We start from the raw sequence: 14,312 nt of genomic DNA, 5'->3' as shown, positions 1-14,312 counted from the left end.
ATTCGTCTTTCTCTGTCTGACTTACTTCACTTCGGGTGAAAATCTCTAGTTCTTACACAGAACTTCAAAATACGAAACCCATCTTCTGCGTAAAGTGGGGACACTGCAGGGTAGGGAGGCTGAAAGACCAGAGGCCCAGGCCACTTGCTTCTGTGAAGACCCCCAAGGAGCCTCCACAGAACTGACCATGGGAACTCTGGCCCAACAAACTGACCGGATCCTTAAAGGTGCAGAGTGTGGGGTGTGCACGTTTGCACACGTTTCTGATTAACCAGCTGTCATGGTTACGGGCTGGGAGCGGGACACTGAGAAACTAGACTGTATTCATGTTTTGTTTTGTTTTTTATTCTGAGCTTCCTTAACATTGGAGAACTCTGGGATCAATTTAGATTCCCCGGGCACGAGGAAACCAAGGGAGCATCATAAAGAATCGGGATTTATCCAGTGAAGGGATGTGGTCTCTCTCCTCCATTCATGTGAAAAATGCATCCACATAATCTTTTTTCAAATTTAGCTGATTCGTTTCTTGGGAACAAGACCAACTAGAACTTGGTGAGATCCTAGGCGTGCCTCCGTCTGGCTGGGCTCCTGTGCTGAGGTACAGCCCAGCCGTCCTGCAGCATCTCAGCACTTTCATTGTTTCCTACACGGGGGAGAAAAAGGAATAATGGAAACAGTAGGGACCATGATTCTAAATACCCTGGGTCGGGTGGATCAATAGGAGCTCCCCATGCAGAAGAAGCGAGAATAAAACATCAGTCTCGGCGTGTGCAGGGGCATCTGGTAAAAAGTCGGTACTGGAAGAGAGCGAGGTGAGACAGCCGCGTGCCTGTCACGAGCCCTGCTGGAATTCAGCCTCACCTCGCCTGCACTCTGTGATGGTTTTTAAGAGCTCATCTGATTTGCCTAAAAGCCCCCAAGTTTGAGCAGCGGCTACTGAGGCATTAATCACTGGCTTGAGCCTTGGTACTCAGCGACCCTGGGTTCCTTTCCCTGCTGGAGATTTCCACGATGAACCTCCACCACTTCATCAAAACCTTCATGGGGAGCAAACATATTTTTATGTGTTGATTTTAAACCAATTTACCCAGTTAACCACTTAAAATACAACACCAGGTATAAAATACAACACCATGATAAAAGATAAGAAAATGAAGTTATTAAATCAAGTCAACACATAGCAGATAGTAACACACTGTGACCAGAAGTTAGTTGACACGGGGTACAGCTCAGATGTGACCAATTATAAGACAGATTCCATAATAAGTCACCTCTTTAAGACTCTTTCCTCAAGAGTAAAATGAGGCTAAAAAACATGATTTGGGCTTAGCTCACAAGGTTGTTGTGAGGATAAAATAATAAAGTGTATGGATGCTAATATGCTAAATAAGCTTATGGTATTATTTTGTAAATGTAACATCCTATAGAAAGAGGTATGCACAGCACCAAGTGCCCATATGTCCCCTAAGTGCATGTACAATGTCACACAGACACACACAACTGTAGACAGTGAGAAATCAAGTATTGAAATGGAAGAATTTAGGAGGTGAGAGGTCATTTTACTTATTTAGAAAAATGAAAGAAACTTCTTAACAATTTCTATGTAAGTTACCCATGTTTCAAATAAAGCTTTACCTATGAGAAGCATTTTGGGCAAATTAGATGAGAAAATTGTATAATTAGCTTATCAACAGCAAGCAAATATTCCTCAAGTAGATTATAATTCACCCAACAAAGTTCTGTGATTCCCTTTCTCCCTAGTGGATGAGTTTTTACTATGCACAATTACCCAGGAGAACATAATTCCTGGGGGTAAATAAAAACTCAGAAAATAGACTCTACAGAATAGTGGGGAAGCTCCTATTCAGCGCCACGTCTGGCTCCCGTAGGACTTCTGATCGGTTATTGAAACTGTGAGTCTCAGCTCCCTGTGAATTGAAGATGGTCCCTGTATCTTCTTCACGGGGGTCTTGTAAAGTTGAAAGGAGAAAAATGCTGAGGGCGGTGTTTGGTAAATCTCAAGCACTCAATCAATGTGATTTACTCTGATTAACATTTGCACTGACACTTCAACATAGATGAGCCTCATTCCCCAGGCAGGCGATGGATGTCTACAGAGCACAGTTCTTGTTTCCTTGTTCCAACGAACATTACAAACAACCACTAAGAAAACATCCCATAGGGCCCCGGGAACCTGAGCATCCTCTAAGCTCAACTGGCTCCAGTCCCCCATTTTGCAGAGGACACACAGTGGTCCAGGAGGCATGGAGAACAGTGTCAGGTCTCAGAGCTGGAGGTACAGATGAGGTGCTGATACAGGCCTCACAATTCCCGTCCTCCCACAGGCTGCCTCTTCCCTCAGAACCCAAAGCAAACCATAAACCACATGCATAACCAATAATTTGGAAAGTGTGCCAAAGAAAAAAGAGACAGAGAAAGGAATAGAAAACTTACCCAAAGAATGAAGGAGATGTGCCCTAAAGGAAAGGATGGCTTTGCTTTAGACACACTCTCCTTCAAGCCTATTCAACAGCATTTCCCGACTCTGGCGGATGCAAGTGGGTAAATATTTATTGAGTGTCTACTATATGCAAGACCCTGTAAACCAGGGCTTAGTCCACGTTTAGGATAAATCCCAGGGAAGAAAGAAACAGGTAGTTTGAAAAAAAAGTTGGGTATTAAGTACTTCTCTATTTTTCAAGGGAGCAGTGCATATAGATTAGGTGGACTCCTATGAAATTGCTGATGTGGGAACTTTTTTTACCTATGATAGTGGCAATTTCATAGGGTTCAACTTAGAAAAAAATCAGTTTTTCTTTTTTGGGAGCAGCATATAACAAGGAATAATTTTGTGGGAAAAGGGGATGATTCAGAACATATTCCTCATATAAATCAAGAATTCAACTTCTGTTTGGCTAAATGTACATCCTTATTCTACAACTAACTGCCACCTTCCTCCATTTTAGAAATCAAAAAGGAAAAGTGATCATTATAAGGATTGTATTGGAGAAGCAGCAACAAGTAGAGAAAGTATGCTTCAAATCTTTAGTAAAAATGGCACAATTTGGGCTTCCCTGGTGGCGCAGTGCTTAAGAATCCGCCTGCCAACGCAGGGGACACGGGTTCGAGTCCTGGTCCGGGAAGACCCCACATGCCGCAGAGCAACTAAGCCCGTGCGCCACAACTACTGAGCCTGTGCTCTAGAGCCCGTGCTCCGCAACAAGAGAAGCCACCACAACAAGAGAAGCCACTGCAATGAGAAGCCCACGCACCACAATGAAGAGTAGCCCCCGTTCGCCGCAACTAGAGAAAGCCCGTGTGCAGCAATGAAGACCCAACGCAGCCAAAAAAAAAACCGAATAAATGAAATAAATAAATTTTAAAAAAGGGCACAACTCTTTAAATGCTCTAATCTCTGTTTAGAATGCTCCAAGCTTAACACAATCCAAAGGACTATTTGTGTAAAGTGCTAGAAGTAGCATTTCCTTTGCTAGGAGTATACAAAACTAAATTTCAGACCAAATCTTGAATCTTTTTTAAACCAGAGAAGAGTTGGCTTTTTCAGGCCAACTTCATTCTTGACTCCACCCCCTGCCAACCTTCTCTTTAGCCACTTCCAAACAAATTGAGTGTTTAGCATGATGTTAAGGGCAAGAAAAATAGGAGAAGAAAATGAGGGTTTTGTTATGTTTGTTACCAATCGAGGGGATCAGAATATTGACTGGCCATTCTCCTACAAAACTTTCTAGAGATGCCAGCCCAGGCTCGGGCTTTCGGCTTTGCCTTTGGGACAGCAGAGTCTGCATGGATCCAAGGGGTCTCCTCCTCAATGCATCATGTAAGATGCCAATCTGGAAGCCCCGCAAGAAGAAGGTGACAAGGGAACACAGAGGATCAGAAACCACGAAGAGGTCTCTTTGCACCTTTGGGATGTTGAACATCCCGTGTTTCTGACCCTCTCATCACCTCTAGCCATGGTCTGCAATTCCAGGGAATGGGACTCACCTCTCCTTCAGCTCAGACTGCATCTACCAGCAGCTATCAGATCCCGGCCAAGCCGAAGGAGAGGCTCCAAAGAGCAAAAATTGTTGTTTTTTTAAATAGTTTTATTGTTGTTGCTGTTCTACTTACATTTAAGAAACAAAGTATGTGTTTAAGGGAAATAAATCCAAATAATGCTGAAAGGCAGAAGATGAAAAACCAAAGTCTCCATCCCCTTCTGCTCTAACCCATTCCTTCCTTCCATCCTCAGTCTTCCAAGAGGAAGTGCACGTTTAATAAGTATCACTCCAGAATTTTCCTAAACGTATATACAGGCATGTGGAAAGTGTGTGTGTGTGTGTATGTGTGTGTGTGATATGTTTTCATTTCAAAGGATGGGATCATACTCTGCATATCATCCTGAAACACGCTTTTCGCACCTTCACATGCATCTTGGATGTCTTTCCACATGACTGTGTTCAGATGGCCCTCACTGTTCAGAGCTGAACGGACAAGGGCATGGAGGGACCAAAGTTTTCCACTGTCAGCACCAATGCTGCAGCAAGCATCGGCAGAAACGCCCCGTACCTGTGTGCGAGCAAGTCTCCTGGGCTGATTCCTCCAACACAACTTTCGTTTCTACAGATAAGGCCAAACGTGTTGACCAGTGTTCACGTTCACCAACTGTCCATCAACTGCCTACACGCCACAGCTGAAAAGCCAGGCGTCTGCTGGTACTTCACAGCCTGGAGAGTTCAATCCAGACTTTCTAAATGACAGGAGTGGCAGGGACAGAGCAGGGGGGACCGTTGGCTGCAGCAGGCCGTCTCCAGGTTGAGGGAACTTGAGTCTCCCCTCCTGCCCATCTCCCGGGAGCAGCGGGCAGGCAGAGTGGCAGCCAGCCCTGATCTCCATCACCAGGACGGACCGAGGCCCAGACGCAGAATTCAGTCACAACTTGGAAACCAGTGGGGGCAGGTTGGCCATGCCCAGAGGACCACATGGGCCATTCTAGCAGAGAGGCTTACCTGGGATTGACCATGGGCCTGAGACTGGAGAATATAAAATACTGAAAACCCGACTGCTGCTGACACATCCAGGTTCAGGGCTAGCCAGACAGTGGGCTTACTGGGCCCATGAATACGGAGCTGGGCAGGCTTGGCTAGACCGGCTGGGGGTCCACCGCACGGGCATCACCCAGCAGGACAGCGTGATCCAACCTTGGGCCTCATCTCCCAGGCCTGCCCCAGGCCCTGGGTCTCCCGGGATGGGAGGAGCTATGTCCAATAGGGCTTGAAATAAACCTATGGTGACTGGGGCAATGTTGTTGCCACGTTTAGCAAATATCCTGAATTGTGCCCCAAACTCTGTTTTCCAATCTACTTTCTCCTTGTCTCCCTTCCCCCTCCTCCTTCCATCTTTCTCTCTCTCTTTCAAGCACGTTCATTGGCCTGTGTTTGGACTCTAGGGCAGATCATCTGTCCTTTTTCCTCCCCAAGAGTATCAACATAGATTGAATCCTTTCCAAGTTGCTCGCAGATGTAACAGGAAAACCAGTTTTATCTGGGATGGAGATTTTTCTGTCTAGGTTGCCACACTGGGATAATCTCTAAGAGCTGAGGTGAAACATGGATACCAATTCCATCTTGGCCTTTCCTCTGGCAGAACAGCCCTCTCCCTCCCCCGCCCCCCAGCAAGCACCTTGGCTTTGGGTGCCCACTGGAGCGGTCTTCCTGTACTCCCCATATGGGCATCTCACCAGCTCTCACCTGAAACTTGGGACATGTCTTGACCCTCATCAGCATCCATGGTCCTCGGGTTATCTGAGAAAGAGAGGAAGGGATTTTAGTTGAAAGCAAATTACTCCTAAGATACGAGAGAGAGAAAGAGAGATAAGGGCTGAGCTCTTTAACAACGAGGCTATCTACCAAGAATAATGCGTTTTCCTCCTCACACACTCGCTGGAGTATCAGACTGGCACAGACCTTGATCCTTTTAAAAACAGCATTACAAAGATTTATAAAAATATCATTACAAGGACAGGAGGACCAAATTTGTTATTTATTGTTAATTTCCTACTGCATAATAACCCAAAATGCAAACTGACTGCAACAAAATTAAGCAGAAAATTAAATGGCCCTGGGTCATTGTAGGCACAGAATTCATTCTCTTGGCTGATCCATAGTTATGTTCTTTCTAATTTACTGAGCATGCATCGATGAACCTTGAGTCAGCTTGGTGACACGCGTACAATCAGCAATCAAAAAACGAAGCAATTTGCTGAAGAATGTCTCATTTACCCAGGCAGGGCTGCATATCTGAGCAGCCGCCGTGCTCCGTCCATCAATAATAAATACACCTCCAGCCTGGCAGATGGGCCTCGCGCCGCTGGCTTTGTCCCCTGCTCTTTCAGGGCCCCTGCCTGAGACTGCCAGGCTCTGACGCGGGGAGAAGGAAAGCCCACGACGGCTGCCAAACCAGGCCCGGAGAGCGCCCAGACCTTCCTGTTCTGCTGACACGTGGCTGGCTCCTCGGGCGGGTGGAAAGAGAGAAAGCGAGCCTGGAGGAGCTGCCCTTGGGTGGCAATGGGGACCATTCTGCTCGTGGCCACCACAGACACGGGGGAGAGGCCACATCAGCCGAGCAGGAGGGAGGGGGGGCTGCGTTCTGCACTCAGGGTCCTGGCCTGCACCTCACAGGTCTCAGGTACCCCTGGTAGGTGACATCTGGAGGCTCCGTGGATGGGAAGGCTGGGGCCCAGCAGCAGATGACCTCCGCATAGTCTGCTTGTTTATGCTTTGCTGGACAACCTTCAGAAGAGCGCCTTCTCCAACCAGCCAAGGGAGCCTGTTTTGACTCGAAATCAGGTCACTTCTTTCTGGGGGACCACCTCTGTCTCTCCCGTTCAGATGCGTGTGTCTGCGCCTTCAGGCTTGTTCTCAGCAGATGCCTGCACAGCGATGGAAGGTTCAGGGGGCCTGACCCTCTCAGGGGAGGCTACAGGTCTGAGCAGACAGAGGCTGTGTGTGTGTGTGTGTGTGTGTGTGTGTGTGTGTGTGTGTGTGTAACAGCCGTCATGGTGCATTCGCAATACAGATTTTCAGTTTCAGTCCTGGCGGTACCAGTCACGAAGAGGGCACGGATGACCAGCACTCGTTCTGGATGGGGAAGGGTTTGCCTCTATTCCTGAAAGCCACTGCACTAGTCTGAGCTGTGACTCGAATTTCCAAGGCAAGTGTGGGCCTTACGGGTACAGCCCGTGACCCCAGAAGGGAAAAAGGCCCCATGGCCCACTTGTGTTTCAGCCCCAAGACTGAGGGTCCACCAAAAGCAAAGCCAGACAAACTAGCCCCAGAAGCAAACACAAAACCTGTCCAGGGTCACCAAAAAGCAATGTGTCCAAAGTCTCACATCTTTTTAACAGTAAAAAAGGTAAAAAACCTATGATTCTTCTGCAACGTGTTGAAACAATTCTAAAGAAACAAGACAGACTCAAATGAGAAAAACCTTTGTGTTTACTGTGCGGCATTAATACAAGATTCAGCTTTCTGAAGACAAGTATAGTATTTTACAGTGAAATATCACAAACCAGTTCTAAAGTGTCCCCGTATTGACAGGGCGACGTATAGTAGATAGAACTCAAATCTTGTAGCAACAAATGATACTCTAACTCCCAATTTTTATTTTGTTGACTTTGAACTTTTTTTCTGCTATGCGAGTGATACATATTTTACAACTGTTTTAAAACAGAGGCAAGTAAATGCCCATAATTTCCACTACTTAGGACGACTACATTTTTTCTGTGTGTGTATGTGTGTGTGTGTGTGTGTGTACACAGAACTTTTTAGAAGAACAGGACACTAAACATATTCCAAATAAACTGTTGTAAAACATTTTTTCATTTAATGCTACACGTATCTTTTTAATTGACACATATGCATCGACATTCTTGTTTTAATGACTATGCACTGCTCAGTGGCAGGGACTGATTTCCTCAATACCCTACTGTATATTCAAGTAATTGCCGAGTAAAAAGAGAAAATGTTTCGTAAGGCCCAGCTGATGGCCGCCCACCCCAGCCCTGCCGGAGAAGGTGACTTTCAGCCCACCGGACCCTACGGACCCTCTGGGTTCACTGTCAGGGCAAAATCTACCCACTCCCAGCTCCCCTTTGTTCATCGGTCTCTTCAGGTGGGGAGACGTGAGAACATGTCACAAAGCAGCAAAAGGATGCTCTGGGCCCATGGCTAAGGCCCAGGCGTGGCTCTGCTGGGCGGGCACGTGCGCCTGCGTGTTCCGAGGGGGCAGGGCGAGGGCACCTTCCTGGATCCAGCCCCGCCTCAGTGTCCACTGGTGCTCTGGACATTGGAGGTGTTAGGGAGCCGACCCCAGCGATCAGGGGATGCAGGATCCCTGTCACAGGCCGGTTTCCATTTTCACTGAATGTCTGCAACCCCCATGTGGAACTGTTAGGTCCTCAGTCTCGCTTAGACTTTCAAACGCACTCTCTACCAACCCTACACGGACCCACTATGTGTGGGCCTGCAGCCACTGCAGTCCTCGGGCTGTGCTTACGGGCCGCACCCCTTGATTGGACGACTGTTTTGTTGGCACCATCGTTTTGAGATTCGTAAGAATTAGGGCACAGCCCACACCGGCCCTGTGATTCTGCGACCTGTCTTGTCTGACATCACACGGTGGTTCGGTGGGTAGCTTGACAAGCTCCCTCAAACTTCCCCAAAGTCGAAATTTGCATCTCTTGGGACTAAAAAGGAGTGAGTTTTTTGTAAAAGTGACTTTGCTTTTAGGCAAAGACCAAGGAATAATCCAACAATGGAAAACTGTCTGCGGGAGAGGAAACGCCACCCCCTCCAAGACCAAGAAGCTGCCAAGGGGCAGCCTGGAAGGGTCTCGAAGGGGACAGTGAAATAACCCCATCCCCGGGAACACAGGCACGGCCCAGGCTCTGTGTTTCTTTTTAGACTCGTGGAAGCAGTGCCCAGTGTCAAATGGTAAATGGGACTCAGGCTTGATCTGATCTCAGTACAAAAGAGCTTGCAGTCAGGAAGAGGAGTTTATCGCAAAAGTGACTTAACACCTTATTTTCACAAACCTTCACCTAAACCCAAACCAAGACCAGCAGGCCTGTGAAGGGAGATGCCAGAGGGAACACTTATTTCACGGGAACATTGCCATATTCTGCTCTGCACAGGGAGCCCCAATGATTCGAGGCCAGAGCCAACATATTGATGGGAGAAAACACAGCAATCTCAGGAAATAACCGTCACCGGGCAGCTCTTACAGACGTGAACGCTTTTATTGTCTCTTGGGGGTGAGCAGCCCTGAATCCCGCACACGGGGAAACAGATGCAGCGATAAGGGACAGCCAGCGGGGACTGTCCTTTCAGGAGGCACAGCCTGCGGTCAGGCCCGTCATTCCCCTGCTGCTGCGCGGGACTTGCCCGTCTCTCCCTCCCCGCCGGCTCTCTGGAGCCTAGAGAACAGGGGGACCCTGAGGACCCAGCACAAGATGGAGGCAGGCCCACAGCATCCTGCTTCCACGGTGGCCGGGCCAGGGGGACAGCAAGACCTTCTGGAAGCCCCTCCCTGACCTTGCCTTCTTTTCCTCCTCCCACACCCACGGGGGCTGGAACCTGGATGCCTCCCCGGGTACGAGCATCCAACAGCCCTGGGCAGTCGTGGCTTCCGAGTGAGGAGCCCGGGCACATCTCCGGGACGAGTGGCCCCATTTCTACCCGCCGGAGAGCAAGCAGCTCGAAGAGCGGCTCGGCGGGAGCCTGAGAGGACCACTCAGGTGGGAAGGGCCGGGGAGAGCGGGGGTCCCCAGACCCTCCTCAGCCGCCTCCCCTCACAGCACTTTCCCTGAGGTGCCAGGGCTTTTCCACAATCCAAAAAGGTGAGTCTGGATTAATGAAGTCAAGATTAAAAGCCAGATGCTTGTCACGAACCACAATTTGATGACTCTCCAAGCCACTCTGATTAATGGCGATTAAATAATTAAGTACACAGCACAACAAATGTGCTGTGATGAACCACATGGGTGAGTTTCTGCCCAGAAATATTTCATAGCCTTTCTTGAGTGCCTTATATATGCCAGAAAAAGAGGGAAAGGAAACGATACTGGGGTTAGTTCGCTTTCTTGAAGCAACTACCATGCGCCTGGCATTTCGCTGCTAATCCCCACAGGCCTGGACACCACCCGCCTTGTCCTCTGTCTTATCTGAGTGCCCGGCAGAGTGTCCACGGTAGATGTAGTATTCAATCCCCATTTGCTAAGTGTGCATCTTTAACCCTTACAATTAACCTGTATTCATATTATTATACATAATCCACATTATTCTTTCCATTTTGTAGATGAGAAAACCGAGGCTAAGAAAGAAGCATTCTGCCCAAGGCCACACATCTAAACAGACAACAGAGCTGAGATCTGAACCCAGGACCACTTGGGCAGCGGTCCCAAATTTTAAGCGTATAAACGGACAAGGAATGGGTGTTACCTGTACCTTCACAGAAAATAAGCATGTTCTTTGTAACACTCTGCAATTAAGGCAAACTTCGTCACAAAACTTCTACAATACAGTTAAATTCTGGTTATTTGGTCAAATGGATGCTATTGGTTATTTTCCTCCCTGATGAGTGAGGTTGCACTAGAGTTACGTTTGGGGTTATTTCCTTATAATCTCAATGACGCTTATTTTGAAGGGGGAACACGGGCCAAGCCTATCATCTATTTAAAATGTTTTAGGTCACAGAGCTCTTTAATAAAACCCATTATTCCTGCTGAGAGAAAGTCTTTTGATCTTCAGACTGGTAGATTTTATTTTTGCAAATCTACCCTATCACTGTGAATTACACTGTATCTTAAAAAAGGAAACTTTCCAAGAGAAAGCAAAGGCAATATGCAGGGTCTTTGTGTCTGGTTCTGGGGACCATAGAGGTTTTCCTAACAACTTGACAAAACAGGTCGGGTGAACGTAACAACTTCGGAGCCCAGTTATTCCATTTCTGAGTCTTTTCATTTTTCAAAAATTAGCTGCCAATCTACACATTTTCATGATTATTCCACAGAGATTAGGGCTGGTGCAAATAACAATGAAAAACAAGATTTAAACAGGATGGCAGGGAATCCAATTTGGCTTTCACACCCCCCCTCCCCCATATTTAACTGAGCCATTCACACACACACACACAAACACACACACACACACACACCCTTTTTTTAAACTGAGCTACAGAGAACTCTTCCTCCAGCGGTTTGTTCTGCTGTGAACCTGCTTTTTGAGGGCAAATTAGCTCCCATGTGCAATTCTGTCCTCACATTTTTTTTCTAGGGGCAGGAACTGATATGCAAAAGAGGAAGGGTCAGGGGGAACTTGGGAAGCCTCTTCAAAAAACAGCTGAAAACCCTGCTGTCTGAAAACATTCTTAGTGAGGAGGGATTTAATACAGAATGAAAAGGACCATGAGACTATTTGTAAAAGCCATCATGGAGCTACCTGTCTCGAAGTGAGGCAGGAAAAAAGATGTGAAATATTAGAAATCAGAAAATAATACAGGGGCTTCCCTGGTGGCGCAGTGGTTGAGGGTCTGCCTGCCGGTGCGGGAGACGCGGGTTCGGGCCCTGGTCTGGGAGGATCCCACGTGCCGCGGAGCGGCTGGGCCCGTGAGCCACAGCTGCTGGGCCTGCGCGTCTGGAGCCTGTGCTCCGCAACAAGAGAGGCCGCGGCGGTGGGAGGCCCGCGCACCGCGATGTGGAGTGGCCCCCGCTCGCCGCGGCTGGAGAAAGCCCTCGCACAGAAACGAAGACCCAACACAGCCAAAAATAAATAAATAAATAAATAAATAAATAAATAAATAAAAAGAAAATAATACAGAAAATGGAGCTGGAGAGAGTTTGTGCTTTCAAAACAGGTCCAGAGCTGGGTTTCAAGTGCCCCAGGAAGGTCCAGCACTGCACAACTATTGTGTGTCTGGACCCGCTTATGTGTGCACCCCTGTACACTGGCTCTCAAACTACTAACAGTAACTGCTGTTTATTCAGCAACCCTGGGAGAGGCAGACACACTCAGAATTTACATACTCTTTCAGAGGACTTTTCCTGATTCTGGCCGTCATCAGAGGCCATTTCCTAAGTCGCTTCCTCAAATATAAATGGCCTTTTACACTTCATCACTTAAGTAAAAAGTCTAAGTTTAGATCATTTTCTTCTACCTTCTTCCCAATTTTAGAAGACTTCATGCTTGCCCAGCAACTGTGCAACAAAAGTGACATCTCCATCTTTAAAGAAAAACGTAGGAACTGGACCAAAATAATGATTTACACGGATATTCTCATAAGTGTTGATCTCTTGTCATTATAAAGTGAAGAGACAGAGGAACCCAGGAATAGTTTTTGTGTTCCTATTATTTTTCAAAGATTTTTTTTCATTTTTTATAAAATAGATAAATACAAAGTTACAATATGAACTCAGCTTTTTACTCAGCAAGGCAAGATGCTGTCACGAAGAATACAGTATCTCCTCTTGCCTTCTTAGCAGTGAAGTTTTATGTGGACATGAAAAATTCAAAATTAAAACTGTATATGGTAGGAAAATCCACGTGTATACCCATAACACTCCGAAAAACATACCTGTCATACTGAGGTTTCTACAAAGGCCATTGGACTTCTTTTTAAAGCTATATTTATGTTATTTAGACCCAAGGGAGTAAAATTATGCGAATCCCCACAGGAACACCCAGTGTTTGCAATCCATACATATCTATTTATCAACAACAACTGAAAAGCTGTTGTTGATTTTCCCACTGAGGACACCATCCAGTTTACCATACAACCTTTTTTTTTTTTTTTTTTTTAATTTAGAAAAGTCTCTCCTGCCTAGCTGGTGGGAAAACAAGAGCTACAAATCTAGATGCAAACAGAGAGAGAAAACGTGTTTCAGAGCATCATAGGATGCTGGCTCCAGAGAGAAATGGGTGCCGACATCCTGACAGCTGACTCCCCATGTTAAGGCCATGTGGTTTCCAGGTTAATGGGAAATTCTCCCTAAAGGACTTACATTCTGAGATCAGTTCTGTTTACAACACCCCAAAATTATCAGCTGTAATGAATTAAATTATCAGCTGTGATGAATTAAAATGAAGTAACTTCTTATAAAAATTCTTAAAAAATCATCTCTATTCACTTTTCAAAACCAAGTTCATAGTACACAGAATGTAAATTCAAAAATCAGGCTCCTTAAATCCTAGCTTAATCTCTTAGCAGCTTCAGTACTTTGGGAATCTACTTTGGTCACCCCAGCTTCAAATGGGTCAGCTGAAGTCAAGTTCAGTTGTGTCTGAGAAGGGTAAAGGAAGTACAAATGTATCAATGATTTGGTAACAGTGATTGCTACTGACAGTAACTAAAATAATCACAGAGAAGAATACCACTTGATATTCTGAACGGGTTCTTTAGTTGGACCAAATTAGCAAGAAAAGTTCTAGATTTCCATTGTATTCGGTGACGGACAGAGAGCTGAGCTATCCTGTAACCCGAACCTTGTAGGATCCCGAGGACAAAATGCCCAACATAATAGAACACATAACAGGGTCCATATGGATATGCTCTCCCAGTGGGTATCAGGCCCAACGAGGACTGCTTGGAGCCCGGTCTGTCATCCTGTCATCCACAACCTTTAGCCCACAATGTCCTCATGCAAACCCGGGGGGGGAGGGTGTCGTCAGTAGAACCTCACAGAGGCTTACAACTTCCTCGTTTTCAGGCCTACAAAATCAGCACATCTTTATGTATAATCAGGCAGAAAATGCTCACATCCATCAGGGAGCAAAATATAGGAAAACTCATTTTAAAAACTACAGTCAGATTTTTCTGCAGCCCTTAAATAAGTTTACATTATTTATTTTCAATGTTTTACTATTTTTTTTTCCAGCAAATTACATTTCTTTTACAAAAGGCTATCTGCTCTAAATTAAACTGAAAATTCTTGAAATTCAGGTTAAACAAACACAACTCCAGACAGAAGCAAGAAAACGCAGGTAGAAATGCACTAGAAATTTCTAAACCATTTTTAAATGGTAATTAATTGCCTTATCTCTAACAACCTGAGATAATTAGCAGTATGATTTTTAATTTAATGAAGTAGGATACACAATTTATCAATATGTTTTCACTGTGGATCTCTTTGAATATCACTGCCCTACACAAAACCCAGCACAAAGGAGGAAGAAAAGGTCACTTTTTCAGGCTCAAAGTGGGGCTCACACCAGGGGGTCGCCGGCTCTTTCTAGTTTCCATTAAAAGCACTGGAGTTC

General features: G+C 46.1%; 1 protein-coding gene across 5 annotated transcripts in view; it reads right to left on the bottom strand.

Annotated features, from left to right (window-relative positions):
- IKZF1 (IKAROS family zinc finger 1) overlaps positions 1–14,312 on the bottom strand; it is a 91,615-nt gene that overhangs the window by 72,039 nt on the left and 5,264 nt on the right. For all 5 annotated transcript variants that reach the window (XM_082473262.1, XM_082473264.1, XM_082473265.1 and 2 more), the window contains one exon: positions 5,751–5,804. In XM_082473262.1, the coding sequence (XP_082329388.1) occupies positions 5,751–5,790 (40 nt within the window). In that variant the 5' untranslated portion in view covers positions 5,791–5,804. The remainder of the gene's footprint in view (positions 1–5,750; positions 5,805–14,312) is intronic.

This window comes from Balaenoptera physalus (assembly GCF_965194825.1).
Source record: "Balaenoptera physalus genome assembly, chromosome: 8".
NCBI lineage: Eukaryota > Metazoa > Chordata > Mammalia > Artiodactyla > Balaenopteridae > Balaenoptera > Balaenoptera physalus.
The sequence above is the reverse complement of the archived record's forward strand: the minus strand, read 5'-3'. Positions and strand labels throughout refer to the sequence as shown.